At 32.2% G+C, this 21,643-nt stretch overlaps 5 protein-coding genes across 12 annotated transcripts; 4 read left to right on the forward strand and 1 right to left on the reverse strand.

Moving 5' to 3' along the window:
* The first annotated feature begins 2,236 nt into the window (after positions 1-2,236).
* Positions 2,237-6,083, forward strand: LOC114385743 (TSET complex member tstD-like). 8 transcript variants are annotated; one of them, XR_003661002.1, is made up of 6 exons: positions 2,237-2,376; positions 2,588-2,893; positions 3,368-3,481; positions 4,063-4,142; positions 4,901-5,025; positions 5,607-6,083. XR_003661002.1 is itself a non-coding variant. In XM_028345795.1 (6 exons), exons 2-6 carry the CDS (start codon positions 3,141-3,143, stop codon positions 5,676-5,678), a joined length of 396 nt encoding a protein of 131 aa, XP_028201596.1. In that variant the 5' UTR covers positions 2,237-2,376; positions 2,588-3,140; the 3' UTR covers positions 5,679-6,083. The 8 variants fall into 8 exon arrangements, 3 of the variants coding, with proteins under 3 accessions (XP_028201596.1, XP_028201595.1, XP_028201598.1); XM_028345795.1 differs by having other exon boundaries at positions 2,588-3,145; XM_028345797.1 differs by having other exon boundaries at positions 2,265-2,376; positions 2,573-3,145.
* A 2,260-nt stretch (positions 6,084-8,343) lies between these two features.
* Positions 8,344-9,475, forward strand: LOC114386694 (embryo-specific protein ATS3B-like). Its single transcript, XM_028346732.1, has 3 exons — positions 8,344-8,577; positions 8,840-8,950; positions 9,029-9,475. Exons 1-3 carry the CDS (start codon positions 8,449-8,451, stop codon positions 9,299-9,301), a joined length of 513 nt encoding a protein of 170 aa, XP_028202533.1. The 5' UTR covers positions 8,344-8,448; the 3' UTR covers positions 9,302-9,475.
* Positions 9,476-12,720: 3,245 nt separating this feature from the next.
* On the forward strand, positions 12,721-17,081 carry LOC114387435 (probable polygalacturonase At1g80170). The gene is made up of 10 exons (XM_028347623.1): positions 12,721-12,833; positions 13,022-13,144; positions 13,327-13,464; positions 13,750-13,920; positions 14,040-14,063; positions 14,874-15,081; positions 15,217-15,298; positions 16,019-16,127; positions 16,267-16,383; positions 16,518-17,081. The coding sequence occupies exons 1-10, from the start codon at positions 12,759-12,761 to the stop codon at positions 16,746-16,748; spliced, it is 1,278 nt and encodes a 425-aa protein (XP_028203424.1). The 5' UTR covers positions 12,721-12,758; the 3' UTR covers positions 16,749-17,081.
* Positions 17,082-17,347: 266 nt separating this feature from the next.
* Positions 17,348-19,544, forward strand: LOC114386390 (RHOMBOID-like protein 5). The gene is made up of 5 exons (XM_028346392.1): positions 17,348-17,765; positions 18,044-18,207; positions 18,290-18,465; positions 18,546-18,802; positions 18,912-19,544. Exons 1-5 carry the CDS (start codon positions 17,491-17,493, stop codon positions 18,988-18,990), a joined length of 951 nt encoding a protein of 316 aa, XP_028202193.1. The 5' UTR covers positions 17,348-17,490; the 3' UTR covers positions 18,991-19,544.
* An 805-nt stretch (positions 19,545-20,349) lies between these two features.
* Positions 20,350-21,539, reverse strand: LOC114388025 (DCC family protein At1g52590, chloroplastic-like; the record flags this gene model as incomplete). The annotated part of the gene is made up of 4 exons (XM_028348365.1): positions 20,350-20,647; positions 20,747-20,839; positions 21,119-21,226; positions 21,412-21,539. Coding segments are annotated over 4 exons (411 nt in total), but the record flags the coding sequence as incomplete, so codon positions are not given.
* Between the last annotated feature and the right edge of the window lie 104 nt (positions 21,540-21,643).

Here is a 21,643-nt window from a genome sequence, read left to right on the forward strand (position 1 = left end):
TGAAGTGAGTCACACATTGAATTTAATTATGAAGTTGAAGCTATGAAAGGGAAAATGGAAAATGAAAAGGGTGTAATATACTGAAAGATTTCCTTCCTGAAGCCAAATGAATGAATATTGGAGTAACAAACCCCATGCCATGTGAGTAGAGATTTATAGGTTCTAATTTTGGCCAGAGCATTTGTGTCTCTAACAAGAACATGGAAGATTAAATTAAATTGACTTCAAGTGGGATTGTTGACAGCTCCTAGTTGGTTTGTCGCATTCATTGTATGAGTTGGTCTGCACATGATCAGGTAGAAAAAGATGGTTGGCATATTTGAAGCTAATGGGAGGGAGTGAAAACAAAGGTTGTATTTCTGGGAAGTTAATTATGCAGTGATGTCATATTTTTCTCTTACAATATACCGCTTCAATTAACGCACTAGCTAGTGGTAAATGCTGAATGATATCTATGTAAGCCTCGCAATGCTTTGTCCTTTTAAACTGGGCCTGTGCTTCCCTCCTTGGAATATTATCTATTATGATTATGTTATGCATGATATCTAAACTAATAAAGCTAATTATGCAATACCCATCATAAATTTTTACGCATGAGTATTAATAGAGTGAACAATGAATACTCATACTCATATTCATCCCATAAATTTTTTCTAATAAATACCTTTTTACAAAAGAATTTCTTTTTCATTATATATAAATATTTTTTATAGGTACTCACTAAATCAAATCCAATTGTCATTCTTAAGAGCTTGATCTACCATGGACCTTATTTATTTTACTTATTTGTTTTTTTACAAACCTATAGAATTTATTATACTATTGGATTAATTTTGTCAAATTTCTAAAGAATTTATCAAATAAAAGCCTATGCAAAAAGCAAGGTAAAATTCAGCAGCACCATGGATTAGAGTGTGTTTAAGTATTTAATTTAATTAAATACTTTTTTGTGGAAATTTAATTAAATACTTATTTAATAGAACTTATACCACTAAGATTTTTGGTGACAATAATATTAATGTGAAGTATTTCTCTGTTTTATTGATGATTAATCTTCGAAAAAATATGATTGTCATCTATAGTTGAAACTCCTTTATTAATTATATTTTTTTCATCAATAAAATTTGAACTTAATCAAGACTATTTAAGATTTGAACCAACTACTTTTTAGTTATAACATTAACATCTACTTGAATAAGATTAAAAATATTTATAAGAAAATAATAAAATTTTATCATAAATGTCACTGATGAATTCTCTCAATGAGATAGCATATTAGTTGTAATAATCAGATAAAAACTAATAATTAGGTGTAATTTAAAAAATATAATTCAATTATAATATATTGATAATATAAATAATTATTTTATAATATTAACTATTCTTAAATTATTACTATATCATTAAAAATTATTAATTTATAATAATTATTTAATAATTAATATCAAAACTTTTTAAAATAAACTAAGGAATGAAAATAAAAATGTTTAATAAAAGAAATGATAATTAATCAAATTTGTTCCTAAAAGAATAGTTTAAAAACTCGATCCAACCTGGCTGGATCGAACCAGTCCAAGAATGTGGTAGCATAATCGGATCGGTTTGGTTATTGGACTGGTCATGCATTTAGTTCGGGATGACTTGGACAAACCCGATCGGTTTGGGGTAAATCCGATGACTTAGATTGATTTTTAAAACTCGTTTCGCGTAAAAGAAAAATAAAAAAAAAAGCACTCCAAAAAAACTCAAAACTTATGTAATTGTGTTATTGAATTAATATTTATGGACTTGTATTATTAACTTTAATACTTCGATTGTTATTTTAGATTTTAGAATATGAATAAACTTTTTTAATCAAATAATGTTAGTTATATACTTATATATTTATATAATAAATACATATATAATTTTAAATTTTTTAATATATACTAGGTCAAATTTGACACTACTTCAACTGGATCAATAACCAGATGAATTTCATAACTTTGCCTGAAAGTGTAATGCGATGATAAATTAATCGATGAAAAATAAAAAATATAAATTTAATCCTCTAAATAATATATAAAAAATAGATAAATTAATCTTATATTTGAGTTTGTAAAATTATTTTATTATTAATTTATAATATTCAAAATTAATTTGAAAATGAATTATAATATATGTATTTTTTACTCATACAATAATTAAATTTAAAATTTTCATATTAAGCATGAATGACTATTTACCTAATAGAAAAGGTACGGAGGCAATTAATTGAAGTTGAACACGCAAAGTCGAGTAGGAGAGAATCAGTTTGGTTTTGAAGAAGGGAGGAGACGAGACAATGATACTGGCTGTTCTGTTTGCCAACGTTGAGGGCAATATCCTCATCGAACGGTGCGTTTTCTTTCTTCCCATTTCATTTTATCTTCTTCTTTCTTATTTCTATTATACCTACCAATTTTCTTATGATGTTCTGCGAATCTTGATTTGTTTCTTCTGGATGCTTTGGAAATTCTGATACTTCTAAATTTTGATATTAGATATGATGTGTATACATTTTGATAATCCCTTTTGATGCTAACATGAGTAGGGTTTGTTTGGTTAGTTTCGTTTCGTGCCCAAAATTAATAACTCAACTACGTGGGAAACTAGAAAACTGATACGGTCCTAAGCTAAAGAGAAGGGAAAGAGAAGAAGATAAGTCTGAGAGATAAGCTTTTTCTGATATCCTTTATTTCCCTTTCATATTACATTTATAGTTTTTCAGTTAACAGAATCTAACTGAATCCTAACTAACTAGGTACTATAACGGATTCTGGAATTCTGGAAGGTTCTTCAAGTCAAACGCGAGTCAAACGCGAGTCAATGACTGAGGCCGCGAGCCTGCAAGCACTTATACGAAGTTCCGCAGGTATGCTGGCTTCCTATTCACTCTCTTGGGCCTGTTTGTAACTGAGGGTTGATCTGCTATGTTACTATCAACACCCCCTTCGTCGAAAACAACCTTGTCCGCAAGGTTGTGAAGATCACGTAAGTCGTCCCAAAGTTCCCAGGACGCTTCCTCCGGAGGAAGACCCTCCCATTGCACCAAAACACGTTTTACCGGCGTCGTGCCCAAGGAGTCGAGTTTCCAGTCGAGGATTGCGAAAGGGTGTACAATGGGGTGATTATGCCTCACTTTCTACTTGGATTGAAATGTCATTCAAAACTTGTTGTTTAATTCGAGAAACATTTAATAATTCTCGTTTTCTATTCAGATTGAAGGAGAAAATAGGGAGTTTTCTTGTGTGCTCTTTCTCTGATCTACTTGCATACTAAAAATAGACACTTGGTCTTGGTTCTAACTTTTTGATTAACTGAACCCCCAGTGGCTTTGTGATTGCAGTTTTCATGGAGTTCCTGCAGAGGAGCGTCTACACTGGCGTTCTTTCTTGGTTAAACTAGGAGCTGACAATCTTAAGGGTGTAAAAAATGAAGAACTCCTAGTTGCTTGCCATAAGTGAGTATACTGTTCTGCCATTATATGTGATCTATGTATGTATACCTTACCCGAGAGCATTCTGTGAATATTTGATTCTGAACTAGTGAAGGAAGATTGAACTTTGGTTGCTAGGGATGTAGCAGACAAGGAAATGGGGCAGATGAACCTGTATACCTGAATCATTATCATTTATCAGTAAAAGCTAAAAAGTAAAAACTATGATAGGCTTTGCATAATTTGACTTTTGTATTTTTTTTAGTCCAAAAAGTGAGAACAAATTGGATAACATTAGTTACTAGGATATTTTAAGACAATGTCATCATTAATGGAAAAATTGTAAATGAAACTTAGAAGTGGAAGCTAACCACTGACATGCAAACTTGTTACATGAATTTTAGCAGTTTAGAAGTTTTAGTTGATAAAAGTTTCTCTAAATTTTCTGTTTTTCTTCATCACCAACTATTGTTCATTCATATTCCTTGGTTTTAGAAAATGCTCTGTCTCATCTTTATGAGATGATGCAGGTTTTCTTTTTTCTTTTTTCCTTTTTTGGGTACATGCTGGTATAATGTTTTACTTGTACATTTTATCTCTATCAGGTCAGTTTACATTGTATACACAGTACTTGGGGATGTCAGCATATATGTTGTGGGGAAGGAAGAGTATGATGAACTTGCTTGTACGTATTCATTGAACCAATATTCTATATTTGATGATGATAAAATAAATGTAAAGAAATGAATCATCTCAGTTGTTGATGCTTTAATATGGAATTGCACCTATATTTTGCATTTGCTGCAAAATAATATAGAATGAGCCATCTTTGTGGTTGATGCTTGAAATTGAATATGCTCACTTGTTTTGAGATTGTAGTGCTGGCTAAGGGGTAATGGTTCATAACTTTCAGTTCTTTTTTATTTTGAGATGGTGAAGGTGTCAAGGCGATGTTTGAATTCTGTGGTTGGAATCTAGTTCTTTTGTCTCAACTGACTACATGAGTAGAATGGGATCCTTTATTTAGGTAGCTACATGTAAGTTGGGAACATAAAGATGTATTTACGTTAGAAATAAAATGTTATGTTTGAGAAAAAAAAGGATATAAAAAGTGAGATGATAGGGGGATTTCAGAAGGAATTATTAGCTATTGAAAGGTATCGGTGTGATTTCAAAAGTATGACATTACATTTTAGAGAAGAAAAACTAGCAATCAAGTGAACTGGTAAGGTTAGATTTTGGAATTCAAGTTTTGTCGGACTTACCATGAAAAAGAAAAATCTAAATATTTAATGAAAAAGTTATTTTGTTCATAGTATAATCAACTTTTTTAACAATGTCAAACATATTGTGATTTCACCCAGAGCTGAAAAATGAATGTTCTAGAGCTATTAAGTGTTTTACATCAACAGTACTATTTACTAATATTTTGTTTTTCTCCAGTGTCAGAAGTGATCTTTGTGATAACCTCAGCTGTGAAGGATGTATGTGGGAAGCCCCCAAGTGAACGTCTTTTCCTGGATAAATATGGAAGAATTTGTTTGTGCTTGGATGAAATTGTATGGAAGGTAAGGATACATGCTCTGGACAATGTCTACTAAAAAAAGAGATAAATTTCTGAATTATTTCTTAGTTTACTCATTCTACTTGATTCTGGGACACATTGATTGATGACATTGACATTCATGTGGTATATCTGAAATAAAATTCAAGAATTTAGAGAGAGAGAGAAACCAACACAGAAAGAAAGGTAAAAATGCTTCTGTTATTGAATTTTGAATGACAACAAAGAGAAAATGAGAGAATCCTTCTTCATGGGTGTCCCCCTTTCTAAAACAGAGCAAATGTTTAGTTCCCAAATACTAACAAATCTGAATTCCTTTCCCATCCTATCCTTCCTACTGTTTAAGTTAAGCCCTTGCCCTTCCTACTATTTAAGTTAAGTCCTTGCCCTTCCTAACTAACTTCATAACTTCTTGAATCCTATCAGTGTATGTCATCATATGTTTTTCTTTTTATTCCAAAACTATTGATGTCTTACAAATTTATCTTTATGCAACATCGGTACTTCTGCTGGTTGTGTTCCATAGTTGAGTGGAGTTTTTTTTTCTTGATGATGTGCTTGACATTTTCCATGTGTCTTTTGAAGGGATATTTGGAAAATACAGAAAAAGATAGAATCAAAAGATTGGTCAGGTTAAAGCCTCCAACTGAGTTCTAAATGAGAAGTTCAAAAGTACTCATTATACAACTTGCAGTCTGTGTTAGTTGTTCAGCATCTTGCAACTGGGAGTGGCAAGGCACTTAAGTTTATTTCCAACAATTGTCGGTCAGGCAAACCTCTACATATGAGCTTTCTTCCTTAGTGTAGCGAGGCAAGGATTTTGCTGGGCCAACATTTGTATTACCCTTCTTAATTTTTAACATTTTTTTTCTGCCATCAAATTTTTATTTTATTCTATCTTGTGCATTGTGCTTTTGTTGGATTTGGATGAATCCTTTTTTTTGTTCCTACGATGATACTCCCTCTCTCTCTCTCTATATATATATGTATATATACTTTCCTCAACTGTTAACAATTGTTACTCAATTTGATCTGTAATGCATATTAATGTTAGAGACTAAATTAACTTATTTACATCAATCTCGGATATTAAATCAATTGATATTTATTAAAAGTTAGGAATTATAAATACTTTTCATATAGTTAAATACTAAATTATTGATAGTGCTAACTAAATTGATATTCTTTGCAATATAAAAGACCAAATTATCTGATAATATATATTTTAAGGATTAAATTAATATTTTATTCTAAAATTTATTTATTTAGTAACTCTTTTGTTAATTGTTTTCTGAATCCGCATCTATTAGGACTTGGGTCTTGGGAGGTGTAGTAACTCTTTTGACGCTGTATGGCATGACTGCAAAAATGTGGATTGCGAGGAATGCGTGGGCTTGTAAATTTGTACTCTAAGACACGCGTTTGGCGAGGCCAAATAAAATAATACTTCATCAACAATCTAAAACAAAATGTTAGCACAGTTCGGTTTCTTTTTTCTTTTTTCTTTTTCAAATGCATGTGGATTTTATGTGATAAACGTTTGTTTTTATATAATTAAAGGGCTTTCGTCCCTCAATTTTACCATTTTTTTATGCAATTAAATTTTATAAAAAAATAAATAATTTTAAATATATAAATTATAGAGTATTATAATTAAAATTTATAATAATAAAAATTTACTTGAATATATAAATTAGATTTTGAATTTACAATCAGTATAATATGAGCTTATTTTCAATTTTTGATATTTTTTTAATATTAAAATTTAATTGAGATTGAAATAAACGAGAGTATATTAAAAGAGATAAAAATTAAGAAGATCAAGTACACAAATAAATATAAAAGGATGATAGTTTAAAATATTCAAGAGAAAAACTTTTTGACTTATTGTGATGATAATGTATGAAACATACCTTCCAAGGAAATAAGATAATATTAAAAACGTTTACTTAGAGAGAGTAACAAGATCAAGATTTTTTTTTTCAAGTTGTATAGTCTAATTTATACTATAAAAATATATTGTACTGTGCACATACGACAACTCATGTGATAAATAAATTTTAATTTATCAAATAGAAAATGTAAACATAATATTGGGAAGACATATCAAATTCTTATGGACACGATTAGCTTCGCACCTTAAGAGTGTGAGAATACTTAAAAATAAGTACTAAAAGAAATTTAATATAAATTGTTACTTGACCGAGACAAAAGAAAAAGACATAAATGGTTAAAACAATAACTCATTATTGACACCACTTGTTGTATCGTATAATCCACCTTCACTATATATGCTACATTGTTTTATTCAAACAACGGGGTCAAGTTATAAACCAAGTCTTATAAAACTTGATGCTGTCCTATTTTTAAAGTTAGGTTCTAGACTTTATTTGTTTATTTAACCAGAAAATTTATTTATAAAATAGATTTCACTCCTCTAGATAAACTAATTACTTGATAATAAAATCTGTTTAAAATTATAAGCACATTGATGAGTTTAAACTTTAAAATACATTAACAAGTACATAAATCCAAAACATTATAATGATAATATGTTATTTATTTTTATTTAAATAAACCAACTTAGTGGCTTGCCTTTTGAAAAAATCAACTTATTGGGTTTAGGAGGCTTTTAAATGTCTTAAATACGAGTCTTTTACTTAAAAAGCATGTAAAAAAATTAAACTAACTTATTTAATAAATAAATATGACCTAATAAAATGTTTTGGTTTATTACATTCCTAGTTATTAAGTAGTTAAAAGTCAATTGCAATTTTTGAATAAGTAAATGTGCTTAAATTAGTTTATAGTAATTAGTTTATGTTGTATTTATTAATATATAATTAATTTAAAAATTAAAAAAAAAACCCAAATACAAACATATGATTAACTTAAGTGATACATATTTAATTTTCTTTTAATGAAGATATCAAATTTAGATCTTGTATAAAAAAAAAAGGAAAGAAATAACCTCATTATCTTGTGAATATTCCCTATTTGAGGAAGATTTCCTCCTTGAAAGTATAGTTGTGGTCTAAAAGTATTCAAATCAAATATGGAGATGACAAGTTGTAATGTTTATCATAAGGAAGCCTTTGATGCCAAATATTTCCCTTAATTAATTCAGTAATTGATCATTTCACTCATATTTTTAATTTATGACCTTGTAATTACTTAAATTATGAAAAATTATAGACATACAGTTAATGTAGCTATAATTGTCATTACAATACAGTTAGAAAAAAGATCTGTTAAACATAAACATTAAATAATGTACTAATCCAATTAATTATAGAACTTAAAAGCACGACCTACCCTTTGTCCGGGTGTGATAATAAAAGCTGTCCAAGACAGAGGTGTTCCTCGTTCTCTCCCCTCAAACACAGACACAACACAACAAGGTTGCAAAGTGAAGAAGGATTAAGCCATGAAAGCTCTAATTTTAATCCTCACGCTATGCATCATTGCTGTCACCTTCTCATCACAAGCAGCAACCTCCATAGTCACTCAACCCCAACCCAACGAATTTTTCAAGCTCAACCAAACCAAGCCACAGGTAACAAAGTTTCTTTACTTTTACAATTAAATATCCCAAATAGTGGAATACCCTTGTTCAAAATATCATAAATCATCCTCCTATAAAGTTTAGTTTAGTTACGAATATATAGTCTAATACTGTTATATATTAACTAACTGCTTTAACTAAAGGAACATAGATAGATCAAAGATAAAAGGGTACTTGGATTTCAATTTTGAACTGAAGCTAGCATTTTTCAGATCTTTTTATTGCATGTGAAATTAAATCATGCCTTTTACAGAATGATGGTAGTTCCTGTAGTTACACGGTGAGCATAAAAACAAGCTGCAGTTCTCCCTCCTACACCAGAGATTACATCGGTCTTGCATTTGGTGATGCTTATGGCTATCAGGTTCAATTCCCAGCTAGCTTAGATCGATCTGTTTCTTAAAATTTCAACTACAAAGTGTCAATTAATGAATGAATGCAGGTTTATGTTCCAAGACTGGATGATCCTGGTTCAGGTACATTCGAGCGGTGCTCTACGGATACATTTGAGATATACGGTCCATGTACGTACCAGACATGTTATCTGTATCTATACCGGAGTGGATACGACGGTTGGATGCCAGAGAAAGTGACCGTATACAGCTATTACTACCAACCTGTTACATTTTACTACAACACTTACATACCTAATGATATTTGGTATGGCTTTGACTATTGTCGCGGTTATTTACCCTCCGGTACTGCCGCACAGTAGAGGCTAGAGTAGTGTGTACCCTTCTCAGTTCTCATCACAAATTACTACAATAAAACAAGTACAAGTCCAAATATGAACCCTGCTATCTATTGTAGTGGACCTTCTTTAATGTATCAAGTTACCATGTGATATTTAATTCGAGACACTTTTTTATACATGGCTTGTTTCTTTTAATTGGCATGAGCTCCTCCTCTTTCTATGAATCGAGGAAGATTAAAAAGTGGAACATGAGTAATTTTAGTTGTTTGTCATAAACAAGAACATGCCTTACTCGAAATGTTAGTTGGTTTGCATCATGGGTTCTTCGTTGGAAAGTTGATTTTTATTTAGGTGAAACCAAACTCCATTTCTTTTTTGAATTGATGGGTTCTTGATGAGAAACTTAATTAGGGTCGGCACCCATTCATTTCTCATATTATTTGAGGATATGGTGAAAGTGTTTTCGTTTCACATGCTGGCATTGGGACCTGTCCATCTTATGTTTGACAAAATGCTTCAATAAGCAAAATATCGTCGAATTCTTAATTGCATATGGTCCTACTGAAATGAAGTGGTAACAACTAGGGGTGAAAATGAGTTGAGTAGCTTGTTAAGGATCTTTGACTCGATCCATGTAAGGCTCGGCTTGGCTTCTTTACTATAAAGGTCAAACTCAAACTTTTTAAAAAGTCTTTTTAGATAAAAAGACCAAGCCCAAACCATAGAAAAAGTTTGTTAAGCTTGACAAGTCGGTCTGTTTAACTAATAATAATAATAATAATAACTTTATTTTATCAAATCTTATCTTATACAGATTTTATTCCATCTAGATTTTATTTCATCCAGATTTTATTTCGTCTAGATTTTATTTCATCCAATCTTATCTTATCTTATCCAGATTTTATTTTATTCCGTTTATGAGCTTGAACTTAAAATAGATTTGTAAATTTTGGGGCTGAGGACCTACATAACAGCACCAAGATTTTAGTTTAGGGAGTTTTTTTTTCTGGAGAGGAGAATAATTTTAGAATTTTAGGATTCCAGTTTTCATTACTGTTCATGCATACTGTTCACGTAGAATAAAATTCGTTTTCTGCAATTTCGTTTTGGCTTCAATCTACAGTTTCATTTCTACTGATTAATGGAAGACTAAGTCTCTAGGATTGTTTTCTCTTGAGGATCAAGCACAGCTCTCTTTGAGGCTATATTCGTTTTCACCTTTGTAAAGACATTTTCACACAATTTAAATATTTTTGCTTGGCTATATTAGTGTAAATCATCTCTAATCCATACATTTTTTAATATTATGCTCTTTTTATTTTCTTTTGATATACTTTGTGCTTTAACAACTTGAATTCAATATGATTTTGTTTATCAATTATTTTTGGATTTGTACATTACTTATACAAAATTTTATAAGTTTCTTTTTTTAGTTAATATTTCACTAGGTTTTAAAATAATTAATTAATCAAATACGTCTTTAAGCAAGTTTTTAAATAGGTTCGTGGGCCAAGCCAGACTTTTATGTAAGTCGAGCCAAGCCTTTAAAAAAAAGCCTATGTAATGAGTCAAGCTCAAACTTTACGTATTCAACTCACGCCGAACTCAAACCTGATAAAACTTGGCTTGACTGAGCTCATTTCCACCCCTGCTGACAACTTCCAAGTTCCACGTGTGTCTACCATCAGGTAAGAAAATGAGCATCACATTCTCTTACGGCTTAGTTCAATTGACACATTGTTTCAGCCATGTATACTGGGAGTGGGAGCTGATCGACTTATTATATCTTTGGTAAGTTTAGCAAAGGTGGTTAATCATGGAATAATCATTACTTGAATATTGGACCCCGCATATTCTAGCCTTCAATATGGATTTTCTGTTTTCCCTATCTATTGAAGGTTATGGAATGATCTTTGTGGCAGCGTGTGTGGAAGCTCAGTAAGCTTGTGATTTAGCTTGAACTTGCAGCCTTGTAGGAAGCATAAGTCAAGAAACAAATCATAGTAGACAGGATGCAATAGTTTTTGTAACTTGTTGACACTAATGTGGATAAAATAAATTCATCCCAACTTAATCGGCCTCAACCTCAACCAAAAGCCCTTGTTAGACAGCAAAAAGCTATGCTACTGGAATACTAATCAAATGAGTTTTATGGTTATGTATTAATGGTGTAAAACAATTTTATACTATTATTTAATTATAAATAATTATTAGTAAGACTTATAAGGTAATTATTATAAAAGTCATGAGTTTATCATATGTAATAATTTATGATTGGATGATAGTAAGTATATAACTTATCTTCTCTAATAAAATTATTTAAAGAACTAAAGAGAAGATAAAATAAAAAATCATATTTCTTGGTTGTTTTCACACTTTCATTTTTTTGGATTTTTTTTTTACAAAAATATCTTTGATGCAAGCATGTTTCTGTTGTGGTCAGTACATTGGTTTCTGTTATGTTAGGATGTGTAAATTCATCATAAAGAACTGGCACAAAGTGACCAACAAGGGTTGGAGACAAAGTGACCAACAAGGGTTGAACCAGTTAAGGAAATATCCCACGAGAATGTGGGTTTTATGGTTTATGAAGATTTTGTTAGGGAGTAATTTGTAAGTTTTTCTGTAAATGTTTATTGAGTCTTGAAACATATTTTCTTTGTGTTTCCATTATATATTTTGTCAAAATATATATATACACCAAAAATGTATTTCTGTCAAGTATACTTTTGTTATAAAAAAAATAATTGGAGAAGTTGAGGATGAACGTAACAAAAATGGAGATTAGAATACAAAGCCCAAGCTAGTTTAAACCAAAATGCCTCTGGCCCAATCAATTTGCTAACTAGGAAGAGCCAAAAAAAATTTAAAAACTAATCTTATTTTACAAGAAAGCAAGGACAATCAATTTGTACGCACAACGTAGCTTGGAAATATGGTACAAGCAAAAGTATATTCTTCAGCTAATTATTTTTTTATTACACTGATGTAGTTTTCTATCTTTGGTTGAAGAGCCGACCAAATTTTTATACTTTCCTATCGAAAGAAAAGAGAACGTGGTTTGAAATCAAAGTAGAGGTTTTTTTTCAACCAAAGTTAGCAATCTTTTGATCTATTTACTGAAGTTTACTATTGAGTATTGAGTGTAAATGAAGAAGCATAATGTACGTTCAGAAGAAGAAGGCGTAGGGATGTGCATTTGCTTCATGTGCATACGGCGAAAACAAGGTCTTAGTCTCCATAAGCCATGTGTTTTCCAATTAGATTGTGTGCAGTTTAATTTTCCGCAACCCCATTATAATTGATGCACTGAACCAATATTAGCAAACCAAACTATAATCTTGTTAACAATTATAAACTTGAAGCGTAAGTAGTTGTTTTATTTTATTAATAAAGAGAAGCCAATAATTTAACGTCTAAAATATGCTTCCAAATAGAGTAGCCATTATATATAGAAGAAGAAATTGGGGGTACATACATGCTATATAACATAAACTTTGAGGGTGTCAATCTTTTGATGTTGCTCAAGAGCACTGCAAAGTTTGATATAATGGTCAGAATCTGACAGTGTCCCATTTTATCATATTCACTTTCTATAATTAACTTTAACACAATAAATATTGCCAGTATTATGTGTTATAGTGACTTCTCTTATAATGCGTGATTCGTTTATATAAAGTTCTTACTATTTTTCCCTATTAATAAAGACTTAATATCATGCAAAATGTTAATTTTGTGCAGGAGTTTTTCTTCATTGTGTTAATGATTCTGAGTGTGCTTACACCCGGATTGAGCAGCACAATAATTACTTTCAATGTGTTGCAGTATGGAGCAGTTGGAAATGGACAAACCAATGATTCCCCAGTAAATTATAATCATTACCTCACACGCCATTTTAGTTTCCACAAAACTATTGTGTTTCATACATAACATTAATTTGAATCATTTCTTTCATTTGCTCGGTTCCATGTCACATTTATGCCAATGTTTTTTTGAAGCCTGTGCTGTGCCTTACACACAATCTTAAACTTTTGTACATTCAACAGGCCTTTCTGAAGGCGTGGAAAGCCGCGTGCCAGAGCAAGTCACATATAGCTCGCCTCATCATACCAGCAAAACGGACATTCTTGCTGAAGCCTACTACCTTCAGTGGTCCATGCAAATCTAATTATACCTACATTCAGGTATTTTTCTTTTAGTATTTTGGAATACATAATATCCATGTACCATCATCAACCTTTATCAATGGTTGACTGTCTCCAACTTTCATGATAACTGCGTTGAAGAATGGATCTGATATAAGTACATTGACAGTGTGTATAGATTAAGCCAAATGAGTGATGATCCACAAAATAGAAGGGACTAAAATTGATATCTCCTAGGAATTAATTAAATTGAGATACTCTATACATTTGGAATATTGAGTCATGTTTCATAGTAGAAAAATGAACATGTTTGTGGGACCTCAGCTTTCAGGGAACATTGTTGCACCTAAAACAAAATCGGAATATTCTGGATTCCACACGAACACATGGCTTGGCTTTTCATTCGTCAATGGTTTAGCTATCAGTGGAAAAGGGACCATTGATGGTCGAGGCTCTGCCTGGTGGCAACAGCCTTGCGTAGGAAATCCACAACCCGTAAGTAAATATGTTCTAGTTTTTTTTTTTTTCTCTCTATTGTTTTGACTAATTAATTCATTGTTCTACATTATTTTACAATATAGGCCAAATTTTTATGATTTTTTTTCCTTTTTCAGGGAGCAACGTGCCGTCCACCAACAGTAAGTAACAACTCTTGATCCATACACTCGTCGACTGCATTGTTGACAAATTGTTACCAAATTAAATTTCACTAGTCGTGATTTCTTGATGCACATATATAACCATCACACTAATTAATTGATTTTTCATGAATAGAAAATGCAACGAACCCATGAACGAATCAAAATTCCAAAGACAGACGTGCTTCAATTCATTTTGTCAGACAGAACTTATAATTATTGTTGAAGCATATACTTATAACTTAATTAGTAAATTAAGTTTTTGACAATGTTGTGGTTGGAGGATAAGTGTGAATGAAATTCACATCAGCTAAGAAGAAGGTTGAATCCTATAGTGTGGATAAAATTCATAAATTTAAGCTTTAAAAACTTTAATAAATGTTCTTATTGGATCTTTCATATAAAATCTAATATTTTATTGTCTCTCTCTCAAAAAAAGTACATTTATTATACACATAAAAAAGTGTGGGCAAGTTTCATTTCCCTTGAGTTAGAATCACTTTATACTTGGAAGTTTGAACCCCAAAGACTTTTATCTTCAAAAAGGCGCATTTGAGATATAACTAAATCTTAATCTAACAGCGTAGATATTCCTTGAAACACCTTATCAATGGATTGTATTCTATCAATGCTGATTATATATAAACAAGTTTACGTAATATAATTAACCCAAACATATGCAAAATCAACACTGTTCTCTCAAATATTTTCATCATATAGATTTAATAAGCATAAACACTAAATATATACAACAGCACCATATCTAGGAAATTATTGAACTATATTTATAACTTTTTTATGGATGTTTAGGCAGTAACTTTCAATAGATGCAATCGTCTTCAACTGAAAGGATATACAAGCATTAATCCCGCAAGAAGCCACGTGACTCTAACAAGCTGCAACAAAGGCATAATCTCTAACATCCGTCTAATTGCTCCTGGAACAAGCCCTAACACCGATGGCATTGATATTTCAGGCTCAACAGGCATTCAAGTACTTAATTCTTTTATTGCAACAGGTATTTAACTTAATATCTGCATGTCACAACGTCACAGGCTATCAGTGCTTGTTTTGGTAAAATCTTTCAATTTCTATTAATTGTTTCCTAACATGATTATGTCAGTTAAACAAAATTTACATGGTTAAACTGCAGGTGATGATTGCATAGCTATTAGTGCTGGATCCTCCAAGATCAAAATAACTGGTATAACATGTGGTCCAGGCCATGGTATCAGGTTAGTTAGTTAGTGCTTCGGTAATATATCCATTTGCTCTAGCTTGGCTTCTACAGACCACAGACTTTGTTCACTATTTCCTTCCTATGCTGTGCAAAAAAAAAAAACAAAAAAAAAACTATTTCCTTCCTATATAATCAATGAAAATGAGTTTAGATTTCTAAAATGCTCTGCTTTACATTAATATGAGAAAGAAAATGAGTATTCTCTTGCTTATTTTTATTAACACACCTTCTGTTAGTATTTATTAAAATTTATTAAAAATTATAAAATTATGGGTGAATCTCATTAAATAATAACTGAGACTCTAATAAATTTATAATTTCTAATAAATTTTATTACATAGGAAGGAGTTTTTGTTTTATAGGCAATCAATAGAAAGGAATGCGTCTAAAAGAATATATTGGTTCTCAAAATTTGTGTTATTTTTATTAGATTTTAACTTTCCTTAGGGACAGTCACGTATCACCTCATTAATTTTTTTAACTATATATGCAAACTTCAGTGTGTTTCTTTTTTATAAAAAAAAATGTAATTTTGTAACCTACAAATCCAATTATCAATTATGCATGTCAAAATTTTATTTATTTATTCACTTTTAATCGCCTTACATGTTTTCTAGATATTACTAGGGGTATATGTGTGATTCCCCAGTACGTAACATGTTCCTTCTTTCTGGAATACAGTTTTTCACTGATGAAAGAAATTGCGTTTGTGTAGCATTGGATCATTGGGAACACGTGGAGATACCGACATTGTAGAGGACGTGCATGTGGAGAATTGTACTTTGACCGAAACATTAACTGGAGTAAGAATCAAGACATGGCAGGTAATTGAGCAAATAAAACAACGTTACTAGATTATTAAAAAGTCTATTAATATAAGATATTTTGCTTGCAATTTTGGTTACATATGAGTTGTGCAAATTGTTATGTTAAATGTAATTGTTCTATTCTATTTTGCATTAGGGGGGAGCTGGATATGCTAGGAGGATCACGTTTGAAAATATTAGGTTTGTTCGAGCAAATAGCCCCATTATCATTGACCAATTTTATTGTCCTCATAGATCGGACTGCCAAAACCAGGTACCACAAGAACATAACCTACTAATTTCACCATTTTTCATAATAAATTTAATATATTACTCGCAAAAAATTACATTTATACAACTTTGACTAATAACTTTTTTGTGTTATTTTTCTTCTATTATTATTACTAGACTCGAGCAATCAAGATAAGTGATGTAACATATAAAGGAATTGTTGGAACATCATTGACGGACAAGGCAATCAATTTGAGCTGTGACCAAAATGTAGGCTGCTCCAACATTGTGCTTGATCATGTTTATATAACTCCCGCAGTTCCAGGGCAGAAGGTTTTTTCCTATTGCCATAATGCACACGGAATAGCCACCCACACCAAACCATCCGTAAAGTGCTTGCTGAAGTAGCTCTTCCACAATTGATTTGTTGTCCTCAGAGCTACATTATATGCTAGTTGGATTTTCTTTTTTCTTTTTTTTTGGATTATGGACTGAATAATCTGTGTAAAAGTTCTGTATTTTGAAATAAATACTATTAGGAGAAATAGAGTTGTATTTGACAATATTATCGTGGGTTGTCTTACTAACCCCCAAGTAAAAATAACGTTAAGTAATCCCGTAGAAGATTATTGGCTTAATTTTCTACATACTTTAGATGGTTGGTGAAATGCTCTTTTCTTATTTGTATTAGTCATCTATGATATTGTTTAGCCCCAATTTTTATTTGGGCAAGTTAGACAATTCCATATCATTGCAAGTAATTCTGTGAAAATATAAATATGTCAACTGATACGTATCGCTAGTTATTTCGCCAATCAATTGGCATCCTACTTTTGAGTTGTCCTTATTTTGCAACCAACTAATTACTATACCGAAATAGATATTGAGATGCAAATAGAAAGAAAAACGTCGAGGTATAGAAGAGTTTTAATTACTTTATGCAATTGATGGTACAATATAATGTAACAAATTCTATAAGTGGGGAAAATGGGTTTCCTAATTTAACTGCTAGGCTAGGCTAGGCTAGCGAACGCAAAGGAGGGAAGATTGGTTCTGTTCCATTGCAATTGCATGCCAACACAACAACCTATTTCTGTGTTTGTTTGTGTGTCTGTGTTGCAACTTGCAATCACAACCATAGAGTCACCGCATGGGGAAGAAGCCGCCGCACCTGTCTGACGTTGAGGCGGCCCGCAACCCCCCGTCACCGCCGCCTACTTTCCATGTGCCACTGCCTTCCATGTGGTTCCCGTGGTTGGTACCACTCATTTTTTTGGCCACCATTGCAATGTTCGTGTATACCATGTATGAAAATGATTGCCCTGCCTACTTAGATGAAGAGGTTTGCCTTTTCTCTCAATATCTCGGCAGGTTCTCCTTCCAACCTTTCAGGGAAAACCCTCTCCTTGGCCCTGCCATCCGCACGTGAGAAAAAAAAAATCTCTCTCTCTCTCTCACCAAAAACTTTTACATTCATCATTACCATTGATCAATGTGCATGCATGAAATAATATTTTTCTCATTAATAGGATGCAACCTAATTGATTATTATCTGTCCTCTCTCCCTTATTAACAACTGGTTTGAAATGGAAATGCCTACAATTCATGCATGATCCATTGCAAAGAAAGAAAAATAAAACAATGTCAAGTTTCACCTTGGTTTGTTCATTCATCTTTTGGGGCTATTGTATAACTTTCTGTAGGCTGCGGCTGTTAGGAGCCCTTGAAAAGGACCTAGTGGTGGACCAAAATGAAGTATGGCGCTTTTTTTCCTGTATGTTTCTTCACGCTGGAGTCGTGCATTTACTAGCCAATATGTTCAGTCTTCTGTTTATAGGCGTTCGGCTTGAGAAGGAATTCGGATTTTGTAAGGCATACTACTGATTTTTTGCACATTGAACCTCTGCATGATCTTCTTTAGTTAAATTCTAATCTCTTGAATTTGGCAGTGAAAATTGGATTGTTATATGTGCTTTCTGGTTTTGGCGGAAGTGTGTTGTCTGTTTTGCATTTGAAAGAATCTGAAGCTAATACCGTATCAGTTGGCGCATCCGGTGCGCTATTTGGTCTTCTGGGAGCCATGCTTTCTGAGCTTCTGACTAACTGGAGTATCTATGCAAATAAGGTACTTTATATCATCTCTCAATATTGGAAAACAGTGTGTTTGTGCGTGTAAGGACAAATTTTAACCCATGCTTACTTCAGTGTGCAGCTCTTACAAGCCTATTGATCATTGTTGGCCTAAATTTGGCTGTTGGATTTCTACCTCATGTGGACAATTCAGCTCACGTAGGAGGGTTCTTGGCAGGATATTTCCTCGGTTTTGTTCTTTTAATGCGTCCTCAATATGGATACGTAAATCGCAAATATATACCTCCAGGATATGATGTGAAGCGTAAATCCAAGTACAAATGGTATCAATATTTCTTCCTGATCATGTCAGTGATCATCTTACTGCTCGGGTAAATAAATAGTTAGAATTTTCTTGCTTGTCAATTGTCACAAATCACTATATTGTCTCTCATGCCTTGCATAACATCCCCCAACCTGATGCGATGACTAATATTTCAGATATGCGTATGGCCTAGCTAAGCTGTACATAGAAAAGTCACCGGAGAATTTTCCCTTCCTAGAGAGTTATCCACGATGAAGGGTTTTAATTCCACAGCCAGTTCTTCAAGCTTACATGTACAAACTAAAAATCTTCCCTTTTAGAAGCCTATAAGGCAATACATATGTCATACAGAATCAGATAAATAAGGTTTCGCTTCAATTTCTTTTGAGACATCTGCATGATTACAATTGCTTCTCAGAATTCTGGCTTCAAACTCTTTCTTCTTTCCATGTACATGATTAATTTGTGCTCTATCCAGCAGAAGAAAAGGCCAAAATCTAGTAGTACATGAGATGATATGTCATGCTATACATGTATCTTTTTGTTTTGGCTTCTTATATCAATATAAGAAATTCTTCAATACTGACCTCCTAATTTATCAGACCATGTAAAATAGTGTTAAAGTGTATTACTCGTCATGTATTCAAAGCTGTTCTGCTTTCTAGTTCCAGAATCAGCTATATGTAGATCTCATCACAACTAGATGTCTAGATTCATCAACAATGATAGTTCTTCATTTTTTGTGGTGGAACTAATAGTTCATCCAATAAAAAGGAAGAAAAGCTGGGGCTTTGATTTAATTTATTTGTGTTAAAGCAGAAACACAGAAATTTACTGGCGTACTTTTCTGGTACTTACATAACTAGCAAATTTACTGCAGGTTTTAAACTTCTTTTAGGTACCTAAAAGTTTAAGATTTATTTTAAGGGTCTTGTCCATTGCTTTTTTTTTTCAAGTGCAGTCATTACTATTAAATCAACTCTAATGAACTTTGCGCTTAAACTTCTGTACAACAATCAATCTCAAGAGGAAAATGTAGCTAGTATCTTGGCAAAAAAGATGACAGAATTCCAATAGATGTCATCATGATGTAAAAATCCACATTTTAACATGCTTTTGTATAAAGAAAGTATTGTGAAGATTTGAGGATCTCATTACAACTAGATCCATCCCCAATAAACAGTTTTTCATTTTTTTGCTGTGGAACTAATAGTTCTTCTACTAGGAAGGAGAGTTGGGGCTTTGTTTTAATTTATTTCTTTGTTGAAGCAGAAAAACTGAATTTGTCTCAAACAAAGACACAATTTTTACCAAACAAAGACCCACCATGATTGGTTGTCGAATCAACTAACTAAATTTGATAAAAAAATGTGTCTTTCTCTCTCCAACATGACCATATTATATTTTTCAACAAGGAGTTATAAGGTTGGCGCAATGGTAATAGAAGGGAGGGAAGGAAAGGTCATGGGTTTGATCCCCCGCAAACAAAATACTAACAACATACAGAGAAATTGTTAAACCAGAACAGTTAAAAGTTAAATACAGTTAAACAACTTATTTAATGATTCCCTGATGAAGTTAAGGAATTAGGAGTGTTTACTGAAAGCATAGAAATTGCAAAATCATTTGGGACAGAAAATATTATTATGACTTGGTGATGTCCTCTGCTTCTATGAGTCTATCAAATAAAACGATAAGGTACAGCCCTTATACAGTAGTACACAGAATCTTCAAAATATTTGAGAACATGATATGACTTCGACTATAAAGAACCCCAGTTTTTGAACTTAGCACATTACTGTTATCTCCAGTACTCATGCCAGGATGATGCTATATTTCACATGATTCTGAACGACCAAAAATTTGGTAACGATTGTTTGCAACATTGTCATAAACAAAATCTCTGATAAACCTGCAGTCTTCCATAATATATATCATCAACCCTGTTCCCCTTAAGCAATTAATAGAACGTGATAAAGCCAGCAAAGGAAGTGGAAAAAATAATACTTACAGAGGCACAAATTGAAGAAGAATTGCAAGCTGTGGAAAGGGTAAGTCTATATATTCCATTATCTTCAGCACGGCTTCTGACTTTATGAAGGATCTAGAATCAACCAAGAAGTCGTATGTTTCACCGATAATTCTTCTTTCTCAAGGTTTTAAATATCGGTTGCGGTCGCGTTGTGATTTCGTCACATTTGTTATATCACAGACAAATACCGCCGATGCGGTCCCAATTGCAGCCGCATTGCCATCTTGAACAGATAAAAAAAACCTTGATGTTGCAGCCCAAATCACCCTCACCGACCGTTTTTTAAAACCTTGTTCTTTCTTATAATTTGCAATCATAAATTTATTCTTTCCTCACAAATACTATACGTACCTTTCCTTTTCAACAAGTACAACACTTGAGATATCATCAGGAGCTTTTCCTGATCTCCTGAGTAACAATTTACCCGCTTCACTCTGAAGAGATTCATATCTAATTGTCCTAGCAACCATCAACAAAGCAATAAAACAAACGAAATAACTGATCAACTTCTTTTTTCTCTAATCCAAAGCAAAGATTTCATTATCTTTCTATCAGGGCTGCAACAAACAACTTCAATATACAAATAAAGGAGACAATTTTCAAAAGGAGGAATTGCCACAATTAAAAGGAGATAGATCATATACTTATTTCGATCGTTATCACGAACGAACTTCACACACCCATTGCACAAGTTGCATACTCCTGTGTCACGAGCAAGAATTTTCACCCAACAGTAGCAATTGTATGAAGAAAAAGGATGAGTGAGGGTTAATTATTTAGATTTGTAATAATTAGGTTTAAATACTCAGAAGAAAAAAAACTTCTATTACAAGGACAAAGATTTACAAGTATAATTATTTATAGTCTCCAATAAAA

Source organism: Glycine soja, chromosome 15 (genome assembly GCF_004193775.1).
Source record: "Glycine soja cultivar W05 chromosome 15, ASM419377v2, whole genome shotgun sequence".
Taxonomy (NCBI): domain Eukaryota; kingdom Viridiplantae; phylum Streptophyta; class Magnoliopsida; order Fabales; family Fabaceae; genus Glycine; species Glycine soja.